The 25,515-nt window shown below is 34.4% G+C and overlaps 3 protein-coding genes and 1 long non-coding RNA gene across 25 annotated transcripts; 1 reads left to right on the top strand and 3 right to left on the bottom strand.

Annotated features, from left to right (window-relative positions):
• Positions 1–31: 31 nt before the first annotated feature.
• On the bottom strand, positions 32–1,196 carry LOC113731007 (uncharacterized). Of its 2 annotated transcripts, none has more exons than XM_027256042.2 (3): positions 779–1,196; positions 460–633; positions 32–339 (listed from the first exon to the last, which is right to left on the bottom strand). In XM_027256042.2, exons 1-3 carry the CDS (start codon positions 1,084–1,086, stop codon positions 222–224), a joined length of 600 nt encoding a protein of 199 aa, XP_027111843.1. In that variant the 5' UTR covers positions 1,087–1,196; the 3' UTR covers positions 32–221. The 2 variants fall into 2 exon arrangements, with proteins under 2 accessions (XP_027111843.1, XP_027111842.1); XM_027256041.2 differs by having other exon boundaries at positions 787–1,191.
• Positions 1,197–4,258: 3,062 nt separating this feature from the next.
• LOC113731009 (uncharacterized) lies at positions 4,259–6,415 on the top strand. Of its 2 annotated transcripts, none has more exons than XR_003458455.2 (4): positions 4,259–4,556; positions 4,657–4,714; positions 5,121–5,230; positions 5,731–6,345. It is a non-coding gene; the product is annotated as an uncharacterized lncRNA (long non-coding RNA). The 2 variants fall into 2 exon arrangements; XR_003458456.2 differs by having other exon boundaries at positions 4,265–4,556; positions 5,114–5,230; positions 5,731–6,415.
• Positions 6,416–9,844: 3,429 nt separating this feature from the next.
• On the bottom strand, positions 9,845–14,942 carry LOC113731010 (uncharacterized). Its single transcript, XM_027256043.2, has 8 exons — positions 14,575–14,942; positions 13,188–13,228; positions 11,520–11,585; positions 11,272–11,358; positions 11,157–11,191; positions 10,928–11,013; positions 10,228–10,293; positions 9,845–10,137 (listed from the first exon to the last, which is right to left on the bottom strand). Exons 1-8 carry the CDS (start codon positions 14,639–14,641, stop codon positions 10,103–10,105), a joined length of 483 nt encoding a protein of 160 aa, XP_027111844.1. The 5' UTR covers positions 14,642–14,942; the 3' UTR covers positions 9,845–10,102.
• Positions 14,943–16,683: 1,741 nt separating this feature from the next.
• Positions 16,684–24,667, bottom strand: LOC113731011 (serine/threonine-protein kinase PBS1-like). 20 transcript variants are annotated; one of them, XM_072079024.1, is made up of 9 exons: positions 23,941–24,667; positions 23,287–23,422; positions 22,456–22,606; positions 21,681–22,351; positions 21,099–21,141; positions 20,073–20,831; positions 18,834–18,902; positions 17,750–17,800; positions 16,684–16,917 (listed from the first exon to the last, which is right to left on the bottom strand). In XM_072079024.1, exons 1-4 carry the CDS (start codon positions 24,059–24,061, stop codon positions 22,262–22,264), a joined length of 498 nt encoding a protein of 165 aa, XP_071935125.1. In that variant the 5' UTR covers positions 24,062–24,667; the 3' UTR covers positions 16,684–16,917; positions 17,750–17,800; positions 18,834–18,902; positions 20,073–20,831; positions 21,099–21,141; positions 21,681–22,261. The 20 variants fall into 20 exon arrangements, with proteins under 20 accessions (XP_071935125.1, XP_071935126.1, XP_071935119.1 ...); XM_072079025.1 differs by having other exon boundaries at positions 21,551–22,351; XM_072079018.1 differs by having other exon boundaries at positions 20,073–20,173; positions 21,774–22,351; positions 23,191–23,422; positions 23,941–24,659.
• Positions 24,668–25,515: the final 848 nt, after the last annotated feature.

Below are 25,515 nucleotides of genomic sequence, written 5' to 3' on the forward strand. Positions count from 1 at the left end.
GCTAAACGGAATTAGCATGCAAGAATTAAAATGTTTGAGCAATGCACAAAATTGACTTGATTGCCTTCATAGCTAACGCATTGGAACAGGTTAGCAAAAGTACTTACCTATTTGCAACTACTTACAAGAGATAAGTCAATTTGCAACTACTTTAGGCCTGCAGAACTTGACATAGTATTCATCAGGTTCTGCACCTTCCCATACCAGAGCTTGAAAGGTAGTCAAACCACAAGCAGCATAAGAATCCTTGGCCAGGAAGGTAATATAAAAATTGGTACCAGTTGGACCCCAAAATCGTGCGTTTGCCTTCTCAACCTTCGCAAACTCATAGTCTGTGTCCTGCAGAATAAATAAATAATTTCTTTCCAAGAAGTTAATCAAAAGACATTAACTACGGCTGATTTATGGGGGGTATCAAAAGAAGGAGGAATGCAATATAGCAAGAAAAAGAAGGCATACTTTCTTTTGGTTGTGATGCTCAATTGCAAGGTTTGCCTGTTTAATAATACGCTCATGAATGCCTGGATAATTTTCCAACTCCAGTAATGGAACGAAGGCCAGGTTCCTAGTATCATGGTACGGGATAGGCAGCTTCGTAGTATCATGGTACGGGATAGGGTCAATATCAAAGCCCTGGGCAACACATACAAAAGCAAAGCGACAGGAATTTCAGAATACAACAAATTTAAATAAACAATACGGGCAACAAAGATAGAATTGCCAGTGAAGGCAGGCATAGCATGGGGAGGACGAAAGGAACAAAGGGACAAAGACAAACCCCGGTACCTCGCTATCTACGAGCTGTCGCCAGTACTTAAACCATACATCATTCTCGTCATTGCAGCCATCAGGGTAGTAGTCGTTCAGAATTGAAATGATGCTATCCAAGGCATGGTCTTTTTCGGTATAAACCAATTGATCAGCTTGTAAATTTATTTGCCGAATGTCTTCGTCATAAAACTCCAGTTCATCTTTTTCGTCCGATCTCTGCTTCTTATGGACCGGCGACGATGACTCTTTCAAATCTCCAACCACCGCAATCCCTCCTCTTCCAGCATCATCCCAAGGTACCTCAATCTCTGCCATGGATGAACCAACGACGCCCTAATTTCGTTTACTCTGTATTTCTGGTAATAGGACGAAGCCCTAACTCGTCTAATGACAGGCTAAAACTTCGGCGCTGCGACGTTTTATTTATGGGAATGTAACAAAACCGACCTCCTGGCTGGGCTGGCCCCGGATCCCCATGGCCCAAATACCAACAAAATAATTTTTTTCGTCCTTCACTTTTAAAAATATAATTTCACATCCCTTATAAATTTACATTGATCAAGTTTGGTTCTTATCTAAATTTTTGACTGATTTTTCGTCAAAATCCACCACATACCTTGCATGTGATCAGTTTTTAGGGGCAAATTTGTCATATCAAATTTTACATAATTTATTTTTTTTATCCCTCACATTTTACAAAATCAATATTTTTGTCCCTCATATTTTAAAAAATAAATTTTTTCATTTTTTACATTTTATAAAATGAATTTTTTCATCCTTCATTGATCATGTGTATGAATAGTTTCTTTTTTTTAACCCATATATATAACTATTTGATTTCACCTGAACAGTACGAATAGCATATAATATATTTGTTAAATGAAATCAAATACAACTATATCACATGCTATTTGTACTGTTTAGATGAAATCAAATAGACATATACATTAGTTTTCAAAAATAAGAAAAGATTAGTCGTACGCATAATCAATGAAGAATGAAAATTTTAATTTTGTAAAATATGAGGGACGAAAAAATTTATTTTGTGAAATATGAAGGATGAAAAATTCATTTTATGAAATATGATTAAATATAATTTGATAATAGCTTATTTATATTGATTCTCTAACCAATTAAATCAAACATGAATTACATTTTGTATTTGGTAAACTTTCAAATTGGTTCAAACTTGGCTTGATTAACATAAAATTCATACGAAGAAATATGAATTCGCCTCTTTAAAAACTCATATGAATTCGGCTTGATGAATAAATAAGCCAAACCTAAAAACAATTTTAAACTTGTTAAAATAGATTGACAAGCTTCAATACTAGAGTATTTGGTTTGATTGTGTTCATTTATACTCCTATTTGCTAATAACATTTTTGAAATTTTTGTGGGGCAAAAGTAAAATGTAAAACATATATCTAATGAATACCAAATTCTCAAGCTATAGGGGGAGTACAGCAAGTAATTGATATCAGAATAATTTTGTAAGTTTAAATTCACAATACAAACAAAATTTTTAAAATTTATAAGGGAGCAAATGAGATTTTTAAAATTCTTGGGATGCAGCTGGATCCGTCCTTGTCCAGTTCAGTTTGCATGTAACTGAAACTCCACTTTTTTCACCTTTTCTTGTCGATGCAAGCATTTGTATCCAGTTGTTGTTATGTAATCAGAATTCTGCGAATGGAAGTTAATGATTGAAAGCCATTTACGCGAAACTGAAAATACTAGCACTTTCAAACTACTTTAGTGTCAAGTATTTTAAAGTAATAAAACACTGTAAGACACTGTAAATTTGCTTCGCATTGTACGCATCTCGACCCATATTTCTTCTACAGAATCTAGACTTAAAAAGTTGGATCCAGATCCATCATGGACCTAATGGTATATTTGGGTAATCTCCATCCATTGATAACTTGACATGCCTACTCCAAAGGTAAAGGGTATATCACTCTATTATTACTTTAATCTAAATTAATCACAATTAATCTTCTAAAGTATATCACATTTCTCACTTTATCTCCTAATCATTTTTTTGTCTCACTTTCTACCCCATTGGACAAAATTATCCCTCTATTATTCTAAACTCTTATTTTTCTCTTTTATTTTTTTTCTTTCCCCTTTTTTGCTCTTTTATTTTCTTTGCCTCTTTCTTCTTTCTTTAATTCTTCCTCTTTTCGACAAAAATTTTCATCTTAATGATTTGAATTAAAAAAGAGAAATTGCAGAGATCTATCTTCTCCTTAAATGATTAAAAAAATATTCAAATCACTTTCCTAAAATACAATTTTTAGCCTTTCAATTCTTTTAATTTTGATTTTTCCTCTTTCCTTTCTAGTTTCTCATTTTATTATCAAGAAAATATCATAAGATGAAATTGTGACCTGATTAATAATTATCAATTGAAATTTGTGACACGTGACATCATACAAAAAATCAAAATTAGTTTTTAATGCTTTTTAAACCTTCACCCCAGAAATGCAAATACAAACTCAAAATAAAAATTTCCATTGAGATGGAGTTTTCTACTGGGAAGGATGAAAGAGAGAAGAAAGAGAAAAAGAAATAAAAGACAGGAAAAAAGGTAAATGAAAAGTCAAAATAATGGAAGGGTAATTTTGTCCTATAAGAGGGTTAAGTGAGCAAAATTAAAGGTTAAGGGGTAAAGTGAAAAATGAGGTAGGATTTAATCGTAATTAACCCTTAAAAAAACTGGCCAATGTCTAGCCTGGCCTCTGTGCTCTCAAAATACACGGTACAAAAGCATAATAAAACTCGATATTGCATACAGGTGAATTATATGTAGTCACCTTGTAAGTGGTAACTATATATGCCAAGACTGCCATTTTGCCTTCTCCAATTCTTTTTAGAGAAGTGATATGATATTAACACTCTCCTTTTGGTTAATCTTCTATCTGATAACATAAGATGACAATAATATCCATAGACTAAGCTGTTGTAAATTGACAAAAAGTTTACGCCACTAGTTGATTTTCACCCAAACTGATTGTCGCTGTTCATTATTTCGGCGACAATCGCTGCAATTTCACCCCAATAGTCATGGAATTTGACAACAATATATCTATATCTATAGAATACACCACAACCCATTGTTTGGCGTTATAGTATAGAAGTATAATTTGTAATAAGAAAAAGAGAGCCATTAAAAGACTAAGGGTGCGTTTGGTAACCATAGAATTGGGGTTTAGAATTATAATTGGAACCCCAATTCTAATTCTTGTGTTTGGATGCTGCATTTTCCATGGTATTGGCATTGAATTCTAATTCCAAGAGGTTTCAATTCCATGAGTTGAATTCTTTATCAGACCAAAAGAATTCTGATTCCAATTCCACGTCTAAACCCTAAAAAATGGGTCTACACGCGGGTCTAATGTGGATAAAAAATAAAAATCGGGTCAAGTTTATTCGCTTCCCTCTTTCTGTCTAATTCACCGCTTGCTCGGCTCAATGGCTCTTGCTCTCCACCGCCGCTTCCATCTCAGTTTTAACATTTTGCGCCTCTCACACGACCATCACCCCCATTGCCCTTCGCTCCTCCGACCATCCCTCTACTCTTCACCATTCCTGCCACCCCTCCAAGTGCTCTCTTCTTTGGAGATTCGTATATTCCGGGGAGGTGAAAGCGAATGCATCCGCTTTTCTCCGCTTGAGCTTGAATTTTGTGACGGAATTGTGGTCGAACTTGACTACGATACTGGCAAATTGGCCACCAGATTTGTTCAATGACGGAGAGTTTATTGTCATGCGTGGATAAAGTTGGTTTCAGTTTCCTTTTCTTCTTCTTCTTTTTTCATTTTTCCCCTCTTGTTATTTTTACTATCATCGTGTCTATATTTCGTGTTTTACTTTGTGTAGATACTGGATTCCTAATTTCGGGATTAAAGAGAGGATTGATCATATCCTTGCAGCTCTGGTAAGAATTTCTTCTTTTTCTCCATTAGTTCATTTTTTGTATTATTTTAATTTGACTGATTCTTGTTACTTGGTTAATAGGGTTAATTGATTTTGGTTCCTTGTATCTCTGTTTCTTGATTTCTCTTTAATTTGATCAATGAACTCATGATAAACCTTTTCTCCAATTCAAGGTAATGAATAGTTTCTGATGTTAGAATCATATGTTTATGGATGAGTTCTTTATCTCAGTGTTCCGCAATTTACTTAGTTTCTGCAAAGTTGGTTGTGGAATTATGATGTGTAGTTGATTGTGGAAGACGAATTCTATTAACTGATGACCGCTGTTTCATTACTTCCTTAACTTGGATTTGCTCTTGGATGATTATTCTTTTTGGTGATTTTAGTACAATTGCTTAAGTTTGCAGGTGGCTGCTGAGCGTGTCCTCGTTCTGAATACTGTGAGATCCAAGCTGCTTTTTGTAGTTACTACTACAGATGATGCCAAAGATTCTGTAAAGGAGGAAATTCGCTTGAGGTGAAAACTTTCTGAAATTTTTTGACCATGGGCTTATGTTTTGCTTATCTCTGCAGATTGCTGTTAGTTATCTTGATAATTGATATTTTGACCTTTCTGGTTAACTTGTGCATTTCTTAATGATTGAAGGTCTGCTTTTGTTTCTGCTTCCTCTTACTAATTTGTGGTGCTGTGACTGGAGTGGGTTTGAGTTCAATTATTTAAATCAAAAGCCTGTGGTATGCTACATAATTTTCTTCAAAATTGCATAAGTTAACTACTTGAGATAATTGATGTTACTCTTCTTTTTTCACCCCTCTTTTTTGACATTGAAGTCCAATTAACCATAGAATGAGAAAATGAATTTGACCATGAAGTTCAGTCGCTGAACTTCATAGTCAAATCTAGCTAAAATTTGTGTATAGCCTCAGTAAATGTCATCACAAGTTCTGGTGTGAACCCTTGATGGAAATCAAGTTAACCTGGTTTCAACTGATATTCCTTATTTTCTTTTCTTGCAGGATGAGTCTCAGGACCATATAAAGAGGTAGCAGCTTCATGAACTAGCCATGCTGAACTCAAATTTTAGAGAAGAGAGTCCAGGACCAAGTGGCAACATGTCACCTCTCAATACTAGTGGAATGAAACGTCCCAAAACTGGGCGTTGAAATGTTATATCTGCTGCTTCATTGAAGTACTTTCTCTTGACCTCTGATCTGCAGAGTTATGCCTGAACATATACAATTTGTGGCTATCAACTCTCCTTACAGCTCAATGCACAGCTACCTAAGTGAAGAATTGATATGAACAGACAAAGGGGTATTTGGAGATATGCGTTTTTGACTGGATTTTTTTTTGTTTTTAAGTTTCTATTTATTTACTGAAGAACATAAAACAGAGACAGAAACAGGACGAGGTGGTTGGAGCAGGGGTGGAAAAGGGAGAAACAGAAATTGGTTTATATAGTTGGCCTCTTGAGTTAGGATTTATTTGTAACTGATAGTTTTTAGCTTTTTGGTTTATACAGTTCAAGCATTTGATCAAGTGTTTTTGTTATATATGTAGGATTTATTTGTAACTGATTGTTTTCTTATCTTTTTTTTTGCATGAAATATTGCTTCTTGATTTTGTAGTTATTGTCACATGAGTGAAAAATTGCTTCAAACTTTTCCTCTCTCATAGTTTTATCATGCCATTGGTACTTAATGAAGGAGTTTGAGTGTTAGTTGTGCATAGCTATTATGATTGATGAAATCTTTTTTGAATTTTGCATAAGTATTAGAAATAAGAAAGAATTTTGTTTTATTATAATATATCAAAACACAGTTGAAAATACCACGGCTGAGATGGGGAAATATTTCTTCACAAAAAGGGATAATGGATCAAAACATGCTAAAGGAAATGCTCTCTAAAGAAATTTATATGAGAGTGAGAAAAAATAAATTATTAAAGGCACAAAATGGTTTTTTCTTTTAAATCTTTAGTAAAAATTAGCTAAATGTAAGAAAAAAAGAAATTATTATATAGAAAAAAGAAAAAAAGAAAAATTTTATGTAAGCAAATTTTCTTGAAAACAATTCTATTTCCTAATGAATTCTTCTCTCATGCAAACAAAGAATTTGGAATTCCAAATAAATTCCGTATCAATTCTATGCATTTTCGAAACGAAAGAATTGGAATGACTTGGAATTCCAATTCATAGAATTCCAATTCTACAGAATTTTGATTCTAATTCAATTCTAAATCTATAGAAACAAACGCACCCTAAGTGTAATTGTATATTAAAGTATAAAAATAGAAGATTAGGTAAAAATGGAATTCATAAGTTTCCTTCACAGTGCTTCTTGTATTTGCATGAAACTAAAGTAGTAATCTATTGGATTTAACTTTTTCTTGTAGATGCTAGTAGTTTGTTGTAGTTGTGTCTTTCCTTGTATTGTCTCTATTATCTTGTAGATAGGTTGAGAGTTACAAAAGTTTTGAATATACTATTAGAAGCTATTTTTTAGTGTAATAGCTCCTCTTGAAGATTTGTAATTTTTGTATTACTTATTGTGGGATGATGCTTACAAAGGGGCAGGAGCAATGTCAACTATTGGTTGGTTGATTGGTTCTCATTGTTGTTTGTTTGGATTGTAAGTTAGTTGAGATATTTTTACTGTAGCACTTTTTGTGATGTGATGTATGTGCAATGAAAAGGTAATTGGGAAGGTAAAAAGGCGTATTGGAAATTGTAAAGATGATGTAAGCAAATATATTTGGGAAAATAAAGGCCAATCCAAACAAACCATATTCACGCCAAAGAATTAGTGTCATTGGTTGAAAGCTGTATAACATTCTTGGTGAGAATATATCTATAGTGCGTTTTTATTAATTAGATAGGTATTAGTCCAACTGTTGATCAATAATGATAACTTGTCTAATTCATGGATCTGCTGTTATAGATTGTGGTTGAATGTGAATGGCAATTGCAAGAAGGTTTGAATATATGAATTTTTTGATAGTGTTATTTAAGAGGCATACTTGCTTGTTAGTTTTTAAAACAAAATTTGGATTGTACTTATTTTGTAATTTCTGTTAAGGTGGGAGATAGAGACACCTGAAATGAGTCGCCTATCAATTTGTTGGATAGCAGATGTGGTGTTGATGATCCATCAATGTTCATTTTTTTTTGGTGGAACTTTGTGGTCAAAATGGATTGAACTTTTGCATTGGAAATGTAGCACCAGTTATAGGTGTCAAAAAATTTGTTGAAAAATTCTATATCTATACCATGAACTAGCGCTTCAACCTTTTGTCCTTGTACGCTGAAAATGTTTTAGAAGAAAATGTTAGGTAAAAAATTTGACTAAACAACTCGTTGGCTAAACCTTTTCTCAATTAACACATAATATTTATTACATATAATAAAATTAAATGAGTTCTCCATGGTATAATCACATATTTCTGACTGATATTGAATGAATTAAAAAAAGTATGGATAATCCATGAATAAAGCAAATGAAGAAAGAATTAATTTTTTTAAAAAAATCAAAATATAATTTACTCTATTTCGGCTATAAAGCGAATTGATGTATTTTTGGTGATTTATCCTACTTGTTAGAAGCATATGTATTTTACAAATTATCACAAATTAGAAGTTTACCTTCCCTTTTCTTTTTTTAAGAAGTTTACATTTCGCGGACACAAAGTACCAGTGCATTAAAATTACAAGATCAGAACACGGGCTAGAATTCAATATGCCTATAGCCTCGTTTGAATTGTGATTTATTTGGAGAAAATTTTTTACATTTTTTCGTGAATATTGTTTGTACATAATTTTCAATTATCTTTTCACCTCACATACATTATATCCTAAAAAAAATACTACAGTAATTTATACCCAAAAGTTCTCCAAAAAATACAATCCAAACGGATAAATTTCATGAATATAAAAGACCAAATGTATTAAATCTAGATTAGTAGTCCAGAAGCATATAGGTCAAAAACTGAAACACGATAGGTCTAACTGAAAACTAGTCGACAATATAAATGAAGCCTTTGATATTTCTCTTCTCGATAGATACATGCACCAGTTAAGTAATACTACAATTATTCATCTCATGGACAATGATTGTAGGAATTAGGATTTGGGAACCATCTGCTATGTATTGTCCTTTTTAACTTTCATATTTTTGTATTACGTCATCTTTATTAAAAAGAAAAAGAAAAAGAAAACAAACACGTTTTGCTTTACTCACCTACCATGAATTTGCTAACAATCTCCACAATCCCGTGGATCAACAAAGCCAATTTTTTATGGTCGTAAACGTGTAATCTTGTAAAAGGATGTGGTATCATGTCTACCTTTTTTTCTTTTAATCTCCCATCCCACCCTCACACCCTTCTCATTCTCAACTATCATTTTTTAACCTAGAATACGAGTCCTAAATTTAAGGAGACCTCTAACCTCATCCTCACACCTTTCCCATTCCCGACTGCCATTTTTCGGATCTAGAATTCGAACCCTAAATTTGAGGAGAGAACTTTAAGAGCCTTCTCCTGAGCAATGGACCAAACCCCCAGTGGTCAGTAGAGCATCTAGTTGTGTTACTAATTATGCTGAATAAAAGCCAAGATACACCTACATTATCACAATTAAGACGCATGGTATTGGTCTCACTCACAATTTGTGTACATCCAAATGCAAATAAATTGCGTGGCCACCATTCAAGCAAATTAAAGGTTTAACACCGGACACAGCAGCATATGAAGGATCAACTCAATGTTCGAGTATCATTCAACAAAGAAACAAACAATATTAGCTCTTGCATTGACCATGAACACAAGCTTGTGCAAGGCAAAAAATACTGGCACAAGGCGAAAATGAATACTGGGGATTGTGGAAGTGGAATATATAATACATCTCGAAAATAGTTTATGATTTTTTTTTGTAACTAAATTAAAGACGCTTCTGAATGACTCCTACCCCAAAGTTATCACTCAACTGCAGCCTGCAGGAATACTGCATGCCCGTATCAGCCCGGTACTTCAAGGGAGCCAAAACAACAGCCAAGCTGTTAACAGAGCAAACTCTGTGTCACAAGCTATTCAAATAGGTTACCTAGATCCCATTTTGTTTCAGAATTTCCGTAATTCAACAAAGACAGGCATACACTTCATAGAACCGTTAAGGCCAAATATACGCCATTGTGCAACTTGTGTTACAGAACATAAGGCAAAAATACTGAAAGGTATTGATCTTGTTTCAACAACCACGAATTGTCAAACTTATGAGAAACATCAGTCTTAACAATTGGCCAACATGGCTGTATAACAATCTTTAACTGTAGAAACTACTAACTGCTTTTAAACCATCAAAATACTAATTTCACATCTTGGAATCTATCAACCTCATTTGCGAGCTTCCACCTTCTTCTGCTCTTTGGCTGCAAGAGTAATCAACGAGACTTAGCCTCAAGTTGTAGACTCGGGATAAATAAAATAGCATGTTGAACAGTTAAAAAAATGAAAACTACCAGCTTTCTCCTCTTCACGTTTTTTAGCAGCCTCTGCTCTTTGTTGCCTTATAAGGGCTAAGCGTTCTGCAAGTTCAACAATGTTTAGTCGACATAAGTTTTGTGGAAGTACATCATCTTTCAAAACTAAGCAGCATTCAAGGCCGAGTATATCAGCCAATCAATCATCATCTCATCCGCAAAGAATGAAACAAAGATAATAAGTCAGTGTCACGCTTAGAAGTCCTAATCCACAAAGGCAATCACATATTAGTATGCCAAACACAAATAAAAAAGGAAAGAAAACACTGGGAAAGAATGGAGAAGATGCTAGATTTTTTCCAGATTTCAAATCTACAAGTAAACAAGGCCAAGGCTCAAGTTTGTGCAGGAAACTATATGGCATTTACAAAACCAATGGACCTCGGATTTTTACAGTGCCAAACAAGGTTATTAAGTTAGCAACAGAAACATATCAATAAAAGAGATCCCACTCTTATGCTTCAAAAACCCATCAACTATAATAACATATACTGCTCCAGCATCATGCAAGTTGTAGATGAGCGCATTCAATTTAAGATGAATCAGATTGAGTTGTACAAAAACCATGCTCCAAGATCTTTTAAGAGTTATGTGACATGCTAAATTTTCTAATTTAAATGGAAAAATTCAAAGATAACACCTTCTAACAAAACTCAGTTGCAAACTGCAAATAGCATACCTAAATCTTTCCTCGCTTGTTCTGTTTTCCCCTGTTCTTGAAGCTTCATATACCTTTCATGGGCTTTCTGTCTTTCTATCTCCTCTCTGCAAACAAGAAAAGTTTGTTAGAATTGCAGAAAAAAATTCAAACATGAACCACCTACTGCAAAAACAAACAATAAAAATAGGAAATGCTTGATATAATCAATGTAGACTACTAGAAGAATAGACGAGTAACCATTACAAACCTTTCACGACGTGAAAGTTCAGTTGTTTTCTCCATCTGCAAAACACAAGGAACGGTTCAACCTAGATACCATGATATAATCAAAAGAGTGTACACATCATTTGAGGCTCTCTTACATCAATGTCTCTAGCTTTCACATTTTTTGGCTTAGCCAAATTGGGATTCTCAATCTGAATAACACCCTGGGTGCCTTTACGCTTCTCCTGACAAAAGAAAATACCAAAAAAAAGAAAAAAAAAGAATTGTAAGTTAAAGCACCTGCCTTTTCTGCAAAGAACTATAAATCGCACTAAACTATGCAATACAGTAATTTAAAAAGAGATACTATTCATGCAATACAAAGCCACAATTTACTTAGTTCCACCTCATCCTCAGATTCCTCTTCAGACTCTTCCTCTGATCTCACATCTTCTTCCACTTCAGCTTCTTCCTGAAGGCATCACAGATTTAACAAAATGTGTTTGTCAGAAAGAGCAGCACCAGAATACCTTTTTCTTTTTCTTTTTTGTTGTGTTTTTTTTTTTTGGGGGGGGGGGGGGGGTGTTCCAATCAACATACAGTCTCAGAAAACCTTTAGATCCCAAGCATTTAAGAAAGCACAAATGGATATTTAATATTCACGAAATGGAAACAGATAAGTAACAGCTTGAAACCGTTCAACTATCCTGTCCCATCCAACACATAATACATTGACATCACCTCTTACCTAGAAGCTTACAAAACTATGCCAAATCTGACATAATCCACCAAGAGTAAATCAACTACCATTGGCATTTTATTCCACTTCTTTTGCACATTGGATGGACAGGGCGAGGACAATGGGACTTAATAATCTAAAACAATTTGATAACTATGATAGAAATCCTAGACTGATGTATCTCAAAATGAAAGCCAACAAAAATTAATCCCTAGCAAGTGATTCACTTGAACCTTAAAGACGCATTTAACTTATATACCACTAGAACTTTTCCTCCAACCCATCATAAGGGTCACTCTTCAAACTCGTCCCTATCCACACACTCTCTTCCTCTGCATCCCCATTCCATATATCACAACTTGAGCCTTCCCTGCCTAATTATCTCTGGGGAATACAAGCCAGGGGTATCAGCTTTCTGAACATTACACTTTCAATACAGTAACCTAATTGCTTGCCAACTGAGCTCTCGATGTGGTTATGTGCTGAATAATGTTTGGTATAATAATGTGAATTGCTTTTTTCAGCACTTCAAAGTTCAATTCTGCAGCAAAATTGAATTTTCCTTCTTTGTTACAAGTAAGGTATCATTACAATCCTCCGCAGTCAATAGAAAGCATAATCTTACTGACCCCTATTATTTTCGAAATGAATATAAGGGGGCATTTACTTAAATAAATTATACTTCTTTTCAAATAGTATTTCACATTTTATAAGAATTTGTAATATCCACTGTGACATAACATGATGCATCAAATGATATGCACACATGGAGAGATAAATTTGTACGAGGACAAGGTTCCCTCGATACCCTTCCTTCACATCCCCATGCCTCTTCACACACAAGTCAATTACTTGGCCCAGCAAAATGGTAAAGTTCGAGACTCCCTATATACAGTTAATTTATCAAACATCACTAATGATTTGTGTTTGAACATCAGATAGCAAAATTATCTTTTTAACACTTATCAAGTAACTCAAAAGTTTTTGTGCACATCTTAAGCATTCTGATGCTGTCTTATCAACTGCATCCCTAGTTAGTCACTTCTATAGGTTTAACAAGTACAATATAGAACATCCAAAACTCATTTTCCATTAAGTTATGTAGACTTGAAGCCATGACCCCAAATAATCCCATTGATTAATGTTCAGATATTTAGTTCTCAATGTTTTGCAGCGCACCAGTCAATAAATATATTAATTACGTAAAACGGATCATGGAGAATTTAAGGAAAGGGTAAGCATGCCCAACCAAAGATGAATAGCCTGTAGAAAAGAGATTTGTAGAATACCATCAGTGAGTTGTTATATACCGGAGTTCAAAGCAAATATATCTACCTGTCTGAATGTGCGAGGACGAGGAGCAGATGTTCCAGCAACTGTTACATTGTCAGAGGAAACAAAGCTATGTTAAGCAACTGTACATTACTTCAACACAAACCCTTAATCCACATGTATGAAATTTTCAAACACATGTGAGAAACTACAATGGACAGCATAATTTTCAGTTTCCATAATGAAACTTATTAATTCGGTAGCTTCTTTAGAGACTACAATTTAATAAGCCACTCACACTGAAATATCAAGAGATTCAAGCATGGTTCAGATTCCTAAATAACCCCTTCCACTCCAAAAAAAAAAATGTATAATGACAAAATAAAGCTAAAAAGAAAGCCCCCTTATCATGCAAAAAGGACCCAAACATGAAATAAAATGAAGAAGAAATAGGTCCTCCAAATGAACTAATCTGACACTCTTCAGTAAATGAAAGCTTCTTTATAAGAACCTTAAACTCAACAACTGCTATACCAAAATCAAGCCTGGCCGTGTAATACCCAAATTCACATGTACAAGTCAAAGACAGGTCAGTACACTATATATGAGTTGCACAACAAACTTGACTGCTGCACCATGTACAAATGCCAATATTAGACTAAATCACATGATCAGAATTAGACATTGTCAAAAACTATTGTTAAGACTAAATCACGAGTTATTAACTCTGTACATAGTTCCTAATTAGACTTCTCTACTTCCTTCTCAACATCTTCAGTAATATACTTCCAAACTCATAGATAACCAAGCACATAGCCATTTCTTACAAGACACAGTACAAATTTCTGATAATTAATACAGATAACCACACTATCTACCATGCTACCAAATTCTCTTATTAAGGCAATTATTAATCTAATACGCAACTGTACTCTACACAGCTGTGCTGTACTGTAATATCTCAAACAATGGACGGGAACACAAACGTTGGATGATACAGTGTTCTTTATTTTATTTATTCAAAATAAGTGATAGTATAAGCTTATCGTGAATCTAGTCCGCGTGAATACTAGACAATTTTGTTCTCAATCCATCCGACCCAACAGAAAGTTGGTTTCAGAATTAGTCAATTACACTTTACAGCAGGCCCAATCTTAATAAGACAACAAAATTCCGAACTCAATTTCTCAAAAGAAATCCAAACTTAGACATCAATTTTTTATTCAAACAATATAGTATGTATACATATGTATCTAATAATTAACCAAACCCATCATAAAGATCAGCCAAAAGTCAGCTGAGAGATCCCAACAGCTTGCAAACTAAACCAAACAACAGACCCAATTTAAGTAAACCTTCAATCAATCTATCTAATAAAAAATCAGATCCACAATCAGAAACTGGAAATTTCCGACTTAATTCAATCCAAACCAAATAAGCAGTGACATACTCATCTCTTCAGGAGTAGAGAATTGGCGGCGACCGGTGGGCTTTCCCTTAAACTTTCCCCTTCCCATCTTTTGTCTGCTTCGAGTCTGTGAAAATAACTGAGAATTTCAGACGCAAAAATGGACCCACGGAAACGAAGTAATCAGTTAATCCCCTCCTCCTGAAGAAGTGGCAAAAGAACAAGAGCAAGAAGATTCTTTTTTTGGGGCGGGGGTGGTTCTGGGTTCTTTCTGCTAAATGGGACTAAGCTTTTTATCGGCAAAGAACCCTCGCTAGTCGTGGGAAGCGCTGAGGGAGATATTCATGGATTGTAGTGGAAGGGGAATATTGGAATGTAAAACGCCCCGGATAATTGAACAAAAGCGGATTCACTTTTTATCACGGGTTACTTTCAACTTTCACCTCCAACTATTGCCATATTTGCATATAATATCCCTTTACTCCTCTCTATATTCTTTCTAGACGTCAAATAATTTGCATTGTTAAAATTGTGTTTGAAAGAGCCAAGCTTGAATCTACATTGATTAGCACAATGCTAGTATTGTATTTTATGCTTCTTAATTGAAAATTGATATGTGCTTGAGAAGTTATTCAATAATAATTTTTATTCTGCTTTAGTTTGATTGATGATAAATCAATAGATTGATATGTGTTTGAGAAAGTAGTCAATGATAGAGTTTATTCGATTTTAGTTTGATTGATGATAAATCAATCTCGATTGATGCTAATTGACTAAACTCAATTGGACCTCTTACTATTTTTTTCATGGAGTTATAACCATTAAACAAATTAACATTAGAAAAGGTCATACCAAACTTGGATTGCAATTTTAAACTTAATTTTAGATAGGGTTGAACTTGTGCCTTGTGAATCATATATTTTCAACGAGATCCTAGTAAAGTATAAGAATTTATGGATAGGGGATGTATTTGTGTACATTGTGTTAGGATATACATATATACATATATATATATATATATATTTATCTAAGTATGATTCAATAATAGAGATGAGAACACTATGAAGTTTGTTCAAGTTAGCTCTGATGTTCTATATTTGAGATAAGCAAATTATTGTAACTGCCCACACAATTTCAATTGGACTAGTATATCAAAATACAGTCATAACCCTTCAATAACAAAGAGATGAAAAAAAGATCCAATTTAAGAGTTGAATGTGCAATTTAGAACATTATATCCATGCTTGAATCTTGTACTTATTATTTTTATTACACAAAATTGAAGAAATTAAACTCTCTTTTGGTCCGTTTGATGAATTCAAGAATGATGTCGAAGTGGCCATTGTACAATACATTGCAAAGGATAAAAGTTTTGTTAAATTCCTTTTCATCTTCGATTTCACATAATTTTAGAGAGGCCAATTCTGTGGCGAATAAATTGGCAAACTTGCAATTTTCCTCTGAGCTTTATTGCACGTCATATCACCAGCTTCCTTGAATTATTTGGACATCAATGTTATTAGATTGTAAAGGGTTTTCATCAATACGTACATTTTTTGTAAAGGAGTAGTACTCCTATGTTAGGAAGTTCTTGAACTCTTTGTTTGGTATTTTCTTAAACTCTTTGTAATTATTTTCCATTTTTATTAATAAAACAAGAGTTTGGGATCCTCACCTTGTCGACGGAGTTTGCTGGTAAACAAAAAAAAAAAAACTCTATTTTCTTTTAAAATAATACAAATGTTCTATTTAGTTTACATAATGAAAATTCTTTTTTTTTTTTCTCTCTTTGAGAGGTTGCAATAGCTTTTTATATTAGGAACATTTTTATTTCAATAAATTAACCAAAAAAAGTAAAAATGAAAATTAGAGAGCATAAATGAGCCCGGGCCGCCTGAACATCTGATCAGTAACGTGAGGCGCGAGCCGACAACAGACCTCGGGCTTGTGAACGTTGAGGGGCAAATTTGTGCCCAACATTTGAGTGTTTTAAACAAAACTAGGAGGATAACACCGCACGATGTGCGGTGTAATTTTCAATTGTGCCCATAAATGCCCAATTTTTCAAAGTTAGATATTAAATATGAAAAGTTATGTAAAAGTGCATCAATATTTTTGCAGTTTTATTAAATAGTGAAAATAAGCTACAAATTTAGCTTTTAGTAGTTTTGGATTTTTTTTGCATAAAAGGAACTTTAAAATAATATGCAATCATATCGAGATACAAAACGAGAATAAAATCCCTAAACAATCATCTTGCTGCAATGAAAAATGGTGGGACATAACATCATAATAAAAGATATCATGTTGTTAGCATCCTATACATTAGCTAAACAACCTACCATCCGACTTGCTTCACTGCTTATATGCTTTGAACAAGACTTGCTGCCAAAATACGAGAAGATACTTACAATCAGATGTAACCATAGCACATTGTAAATAGCAGTATCATAATGGTTTAAAAGATTAAAAATATTATTAGCATCAACTTCCAATACCGGTTTGTCGCAATAATGATCTATAGTTATCCTTAGTCCTCCTCTCAATCCCAAAAGTTAAGCTAGAAGATTGGAAGTTATTCCTAATATTTTACTGATCCGATGGTCCAAAATCCATATTAATTCCTTGTAACTCCAGCAACTCCAAGAATGCCTTTTGAAACCCTACTACTGATAAGTTTTCAAAAGCCATCCTTTGGACGAGTCTCTATACAATCATAACCTCATATTTTTCCCTAGTTATGGTCTGCTTGAGTTCTGAAAAGGAGTAATCAGAGGTATTCAAAAGAGGAGATGATTGAGGTTTGCCAACATAAAAAGATTAGATTTGTTTTGATGATTCAATAAGGACCAGCCAGTGAAAGAAATCACAATGTGCCAAAGAACTCGAAAAAAGATGAAGGGTTTTCTGCTAGGTATGTTTTTTTTTCATTCATTCCTCGCAGCTTAAATGATGATCAATACAAATCTTTCAAGACAAGCGTCCATGTAATAAATCACTAAACAGAATAACTTATCAAATTAACTTGAGAGAAGAAAGCATACAACCGAAGCAAATCTCATGAGGAATAGGAAAAAAACACCATTTGGATCTATAACTGAAGCTCATTTCTCAGCACATCTTTATCAATAATGCAATCAAGATAGGCTAAATTAGGTGAGAGACTGTTTATAGAAAATGACAATATGGTAAATGGTAGAACACAAATAAATATTACCAGCTTTATCTACTTGTTAGAGATGTCAACTTCAAGTCTTTATATTCCTTCCTGTAACAACAACCAATAATCTACTTAGAAAACTAACACCAAAAGAACAAAAAAAGGAAAAAAAAAAATTGAATGTGTCGAAGCAATGACTGTATTTGCAAACTCTAGGAAGAAGTATGTGTGATTTATCTCAAAGTAGAGGCACCTCATATTGGAACATCTGGATGTGTCATATTTACTACAGATTATCCATCCTATTAAAACAAATCAGTGAGTTTTACCAAATCTTCTTCAAAAGTAATATGCCCTTTCTTTAAGTTCTTTCCTGTATAAAAATTTCAAGACAAATTGAAGGTCTGTAGCACCTCTTTGAACCTATCAATTGGAGCACCATCTTCATGTTTTTTGCAAAATTTCCTGTGTAAGCTTTCTTCAATTACGTTCATTTTTACAAAGTAAAATAAATTTGTTGTAAGGTTCAGTTTTCCAGACTTTATCTTACTGAGATGTTACGAATCTAGGAGAACACCCTGTTTTGTAAATATAGATTTAAATCAACTAAAACTGAATTTTCTAAGCTACTAAACATCGCAGGCTATGATTAAAGAGGCAAAACTACAGTTATGCAGCAAGTTAATTCTTTTTTTGGTGAATGAATAGAACATTTAAGGGAAAATTCCACTTTTCATCTCTAAATTTTGAGTTATGAATACATTTCATCCTCGAAGTTTCTGGTATAACACATTTAGAATCTAAACTATCAAATTTTGACCAATTAATCCTCAAATGGGAAACTAATTAATTTGAATGGAAATTGAGCACCTGATGAGCATGAACCTATTGAGTAAAAAATCCTGCACGACTTAAAATCAACAAAAATAGAATAGCTATTTTCACTTTCCCAACTCCAATTTCCATTCAAATTGATTAATTTCCCGTTTGAGAATGAAATTGGTTGAAAGTTGATAGTTCGGATACTAAATATGTTATGTCAGAAAGTTTGAGTGTGAAATCTACCCAAAACCCTAAGTTTAAGGATGAAAATTGGCATTTTCCTGAACATTTAAGGTGTTTAATTAAAAAAATAACTTACTCACTATTTCAAGTAGGTGCTTAGAATCTAATATTTGAAAATCCTTGTCTTGGGCAAACCTTGAACCACCTAGAAACAGGAAAACCATTTATAAGATCCAATGAATCAGAAACAATTAGTCAAAAAAAGATTGCTGAAAATACTTGGTTTAATATCCACTTAAGGCTCATAAAACAAATATTCAAAAGGTTTTAACAATAGACAATTTTCTGTGCTAATGACCAACTTGGCACAGAATTCCTAGAGAAGAAATTCATTAGTTTTTCAAGTGTTGGAAACCCAATGAAGGAAAAAGAAATGGAAGAACCGAAGCAAAAAGAGAGACATTTTGAAGATGATGAAATATATTTTAAACAAATGAATCTTTTTAGTTACCATATCGATTGCTTTTTTGCATAAATGTACCTTGGCACTGCATTTTCCAGTAATTGTTGCAATAGTAAAATGATAAGAAATGTCTTGCAAAGATCCCCTCAACTGATTTAAATAAAATAAAGAAAGGCAATCTGTTCCAATACAAATCTAGATTTGCTCACAATGAACGAGAACCAATTTAACCGATTTATCATGGCATCGACACAAAAAACATATGCGATCCAGAATAATCAGTTCAAGAGAATTAACCGACTAATTAAAAACATTGCCTGCAATTCATCAATTTCTTATATATTGACCATAATTGCATTCACAAAATAGTCACGCCAAGGATAACCTCAAGAAAATATGCGATACCCTATATTCAAGAACAGCATGTGGTAGAATTTGTTGATTCACATATCAATTCAAGTTCAATGGCAAATTAGAACAGCCAAAATTGTTCAAAATACAAAGCAAATAACAACTTGGGATCCATTTATCTCTAATGGCAGCTTGCTCGACAAAATCCGCTAGCAAGGAAGCAACGACCTATTCTTTCAATGATATTGCAACGACAAATGAAAGAAAATTCAGAATGATTTAGTAATTTATTCAAGACGGAAACAAAAATGGAGAAACAAGACCCATAACTCAGTATCACAGCATGCCAACAACCAACTACAAAATTGTTAAATTGGCATATACTCGTATCTATAACCGCAGGCACAAGAAAATTTAAATGCACAATCAGATCGTAACATGAATATGAATATTGACATGACAATGAAAACAACATCCACATCATAGTAGCTCTATTAGTTTTTTTTTTTAGAAGAAGGTAACAATACAATCATTCCTTTCTTAAAACTTCAAATCCATTACCTTAATGAATCCAATCTTCTTAGCATTACTGTAGAAGCATTGCCTGCAGCACATCAGACCATACTTTTCTGATAATACCATGGGATTTTCCACACACACGGCTGTCAAAACAAACCAACGTATACCATAAGCAACAAGTCAAATCATCAAATAGTTCAATCAAAAAAAGCCTCCAGGTACTTAAAAAAGAAAAATCACCAAACCACCAGGAGGAGAAAATATCCATGTGGTCAGGTACAATTCTTAAAATGCCATAGTGAATAATACCGTTATCACTAAAAAAAGGCTACTTACAACAGCTTACTAAACTCCCAAAAATTATCGAGCCATCAATGACACAAGACTTTTAAGCATGAAAATCACATTGGCCCGTCATTAGGACCAATTTAACTTGAAAACAAGATTATATACCAAATGATCTAGTATACAAGTACACCATAAACCTACAATTTCTTGAAATCCAATCAAAGACTCCAACATCACTGATACAATCAGCAGAGGAGATCAAATGTACGAAAACTCCCACAAAAATCAGTTTAGTTTCATGGAATTAGATTCCACAGAGGATTTTGAGTATTTGACATCCAGGTTAATCCAAATAAATTGTTTGGTAAAAAATTTAATTGCAGGGGAGAACTTTTGAAATACAAAACAACTTGAAAAATCCTTCTTAGAAATACTTCCGTGAGGTACTTTCTCCAAAACCACCAGGCGGGCCAGCAACTTTAAAGACTCATTTGCCTTCCACATACTCCAAAACTGAACAAGAAATATATAGAAGTGGTCAACCAAACTACCCACAAAATAAACCCCACATGATAAACATTCAGACAAAAATCCATAAAGGTAAAGCAAGATGAAGAGCAACTGCTTTATTTTAGGAACATTGATCTACTTTTTCTATTTTTCTTCCTTAAACTGAGAGGGTTCGAGAGGCATGGGAAATAATGTTAAAGAATACACTTTTTTTTTTTTAAGAAAATAACCTTATAGAATCTACCTTCAAAAGGGAAAAACAAAACTTACAAAACCGCATGACGATGGTGGAGGAAATTTCGAGATTATGCACCTGCAACATCACAACATCATAAAAGGGAAAAATTAGACAACTAATCTGGTAAATAATAGAAGGAAAAAAACCAAAAGGCTAATAAAGATGCTTTGGAAAAAAAGAAGTAAGAAGAGTTTCTGAAACCAAAAAGATTCCACCCAGTCTTTTGATTTTGTTTGTCCATCGGGAGGGAAAAAAAAGAACTAAAAGACTAATAAAGATACTTTGGGAAAAATGAAGCAATAAAAGTATTTGAAGCAAAAAAATTCCAGCCAACTTTTTTGATTTTTTTTGAATGTTAAAAATCATGTCACATTTATAATCAAGCACCAGAAAATAGAGTTGATGGCTGAATATCTCAGAACAAGAAGCTATTAACTCCTTGAGTTTAGGTGATCTCCTTTAATGCAAAAAGGTTTCTCGGTACCCTGAGAAATTAACTCCACGCAACTGGTATACAAACAGAAAAACTGATTTAATCCTCTTAATTCACTCCAACCTACGCTCTTGTACGTCTTAAATTACCAAGTAGCCGACTTGAAACAAAACAGACTGACTTTTAAAGTGAAACCAATCACTGCGACACACCCAACCACTTTGAGAAGTTCTCGAACTCAGCATAATCGCTATTAGAGATCATTGTTTTGTACCACGACTTTCCAGCAGCTTTTACAGCAGACATCTCCTCCTTCGTCATTGGACTCCTATTCTTGGCCAGTTTCTCCCTCTTAGCCTCAACATGTCGTGTCTCATCCAAGAGAGCCATCCTCCTAGCAGTCTTGGCATAAGGATTGAGCTTGAGCAGACAATTCAAATTCTTCAGCGGGCTCTTCTTCATTGGTGCCCTCTTCACCACCTTCTTGATTGGCCTCACCACAGATTGCACCTCGTCAAAGTTGATAATTCTGGCCAAATCACCAGCACCTCATCAGAGTTGATAATTCTGGCCAAATCACCATTCACCATCTTAGCCCTGGGCAAAACAGACCCCTTCTTCTCCAAGGAAGGCTTATCAAATAACCCGTAAATCTCATCCAATTTCTCAAATGCTGATTTAGCCCAAACAATAAACCTCCCAACGTGACCTCCTAGGGCAAGCTTCAACAAATTCAAACGGTCCACGTGGGCCACCTCGACTCTAGGAATGTTGCAGAAAGGCACTATAAAACTCCTTTATAGTAGCTTTCCCTTCATGAACGGACATGGATGTCTTACCATCTTCGTATGCCTGCAATTGCAAAATCATCTTACCGACTATCATTACCAGAGGAACGAAAGAAACAAGAGCAAGAGTGTAGCAGCAGGAACGAGATCAAGAAGATAGGAAATGACCTTATAAATAAGGATCCTGAGGAAACCAAGAATTCCAGCAAGGTGACAATCTGTCCACTGGACGAGAAAGAGAAAAATGTGGGCACAAGGACTATATGATAGTCTCATCTGAAGGCAAGCTCCATCATATTCTCTAGGATAATCAGAAGCCCTGTGTTCCAGACGAAAAATCAAATATTACTGCAGTAATAAATTAAGACATCAGATTTCTAAATCCCAATATTCAGTACTGAATAATAAAACCTCCATGATACAACTGAACTAAATATTTCCAAATATTAAAAAAAATGTTGATGAAAAGGAATAAGGCTGTGGTTCAGCCTCAGATTTTGCTTTCAGGAATAGTAAGCATAGGCCCTAAGTCAGCATAGAGTTGAAAGAACTGAGACGAAGAATTTACACGGAGAGCAGCACGAGCACAATAACTCGGGGAAATCCATTCCCCAAATAATGTAAAAAAAAAAAGTAGGAAAAATAAAAGGAAAAATGAAAGGTAATCGAACCATCAGCTTTTATCATAAAGAACTACTTAGTACCAGTAAGAATTTTCAGAAAAGACGATGAGGTGGGTTAACTGATAGAATAATAAGTTGCCAGTAATGGAATAAGGGTAACCCATTCAAACCCCAAACCCTGCTTCGATCTATGGCAGACAACACAAAAATAAAAATATATACTACTATTTTGTGGTGAAATCAGGAGTTGGTTTGAATCAGGAGCAAAACAAATTGTAACCTTAAATATTTCTTTTCTGGGAAAAGGAAGAGACCCGACGGAAGCTGCCCTTTATATACTCGTCCAAATCCTCCTTCACCTAAGAAAGACTCTTGCCTGAAATTGTTTGTTGCAGCAGCAAGCTCACGGAAAGTGAATGTTTGTGCAGCAATCTGCACATCAGGCATATCCTTTAGCCCTGATGATTCTTTTCTCGACCCAACGTTGCTTCTTGTTTTGAGTCTATCAGCTCCTGCACCATCATGACAAACCATTATAAGAACTTATGAAAGCAAAATATCCGAAATCTGGTATTATGCGAGGCAATAGGCACTTGTCACGAGGACCTAATAAAAGTTGGCATGAACAAATTATCCCAAAAAGAACGTTTACAACTCGTGAGTGAAAGCTAGGTTTTCAAGATTGAGCTTCTATGGCAACCCAACTGAAGAAGACACCCAAATCAATCATTTCAACAATCAAGATTATGTCTTCCCCCTTATCAATCAAATCGAACAACTATAAATCCAATTAAGATCTGACTTTAGAATGGAAAAAGAGAAAGCATCTTTTTAAACCACAGCTTGGGATATATATATATATATATATATATACAAACGGTAATACATATAAATCTGTCGGAAACAAGTCAATCAAAGTAAGATAATTAGCTGAAATGGAGAAATTACAGAAAGCACAATAGCATCCAGATCAGATCAAAGAAGAGTGCACATAGTAGGAACACATATAAATAACCAGAGTCAGTGTTACCATAAGATAATCTGGAGAAGTTAGAGGGGATAGCTGGGTGGACTTCTTTAGGACCATCGCTGTCATTCTGAGGATTCAGCTTTTCCTCCACTCTCGAATCAAAACAAGGAAAACAACCCATTTACCCAACCTCCCCAAAGATCAAATCTTGTCGGGGCGGATTGGGGCTTTCATGACGTCAGGCAGAGGGAGGGAGTTGGCGTCGGCCTCCATTTCATTCTCAAGAGGGATAACAGTAACTACTGGGAGAGCGGCGGCGGAAGCCATTTCTGGTGCTGGTAACTGAGAGGTTTCCAACTTTTTTTTTTATTTTGTTGTCGTCTATCAGAAAGAAAATTGAAGAGAGAAAAAGTGCAACTTTCTTCGTGAGGATGAGGAAGAAGACGAGACGAAAGAGAAAGTAAGGATTAGAGAGAGGGAGTCGGATGGTTAATGAAGGAGTGGAGAAAAGGAACCGCTACCATCACTGAAATGAAAAGTTGGGAGCAGGTAAGTTCTCCCATCAATCATATCTGCATTTGTTTGTTTGGAAAAGTCAAAAAACCACACACACACACAGATGGACGAACACGATAATAGAAGCTTGGAGTCAGCCACGATAATAGAGGACATACAGCAGATGACTTCATGGTTTCGAATGTGCTTCTTTGATAGGTTAAATGAGGACATTGATAGCCTATGCTATAGTTTGAGCAAAATTGCTCTTCTAAACTTTTGTGACATGGAGTGGAATTACTCCACCCCAGAGTGCTAAATGCACTAATGTTAAAATAGGAGCCCTTGCTCCAACAGTGTATAGTTTGATTGTGATATAAAATTTCTAACGTTTCGGAAAAAAAAAAAACACAGATGGACGAACACACTGCAACCAATAACCATTGGCCACGTCAGCAAAATAAGCAGCCCTTTTGAGCCATGGCATTCGCCCTTTTATACATATGTTAATAATAATTTGGTCCTACTAAAGCCCAACTCGTAAAACCCAATTGATACTCTAACCATTATTACAGATTGAGAAATTTTTTTTTTCCCAGTGTAATGTAATTTTGTCTGAGTTCTGATTTAGTCTTGAATTTTGCTCTCCAGGTATTACAAGGACATATTTGATTTAGCTTAGGAACCTATAAAAGATATAAATGAAAATGAAAGAGACTAATATTGGGGGCTTATTGACGATTGGATTAATCCATGATTCTCTGTTTCAGAATTCAATCAAAGTATATGGACGGTGCTTAGATACTAGATAGCCACTATGAGGAGCAAAATTTGAGGGTCTACTATTCCCCTTTTGTTTTCTTAGACAACATTCAAGTTTGGGGAAATTGCATATATCTTAGTAAAATATTATACGGCCAGGAATAAATTGAGATAATGAAAGCAAGGCCTTTGTCAATTCTAAGCAAAGAAAAAGAGTTAACAAAGAAAATCATTCTAAGATTTCATTTTTCAGTTTTCGGATGTGGTTACCAGAACAAATTAAAGACTAAACTTGGCCATCTTTAATTGAGTCATTAGTAAAGATCATCGAGTAGAGTTTGATTTAGTTCCATCTGTTTCAGTGGTCAACAGCAGGTA

The sequence above is a fragment of the Coffea arabica genome, chromosome 2e, assembly GCF_036785885.1.
Source record: "Coffea arabica cultivar ET-39 chromosome 2e, Coffea Arabica ET-39 HiFi, whole genome shotgun sequence".
In the NCBI taxonomy this organism is placed as follows: Eukaryota; Viridiplantae; Streptophyta; class Magnoliopsida; order Gentianales; family Rubiaceae; genus Coffea; species Coffea arabica.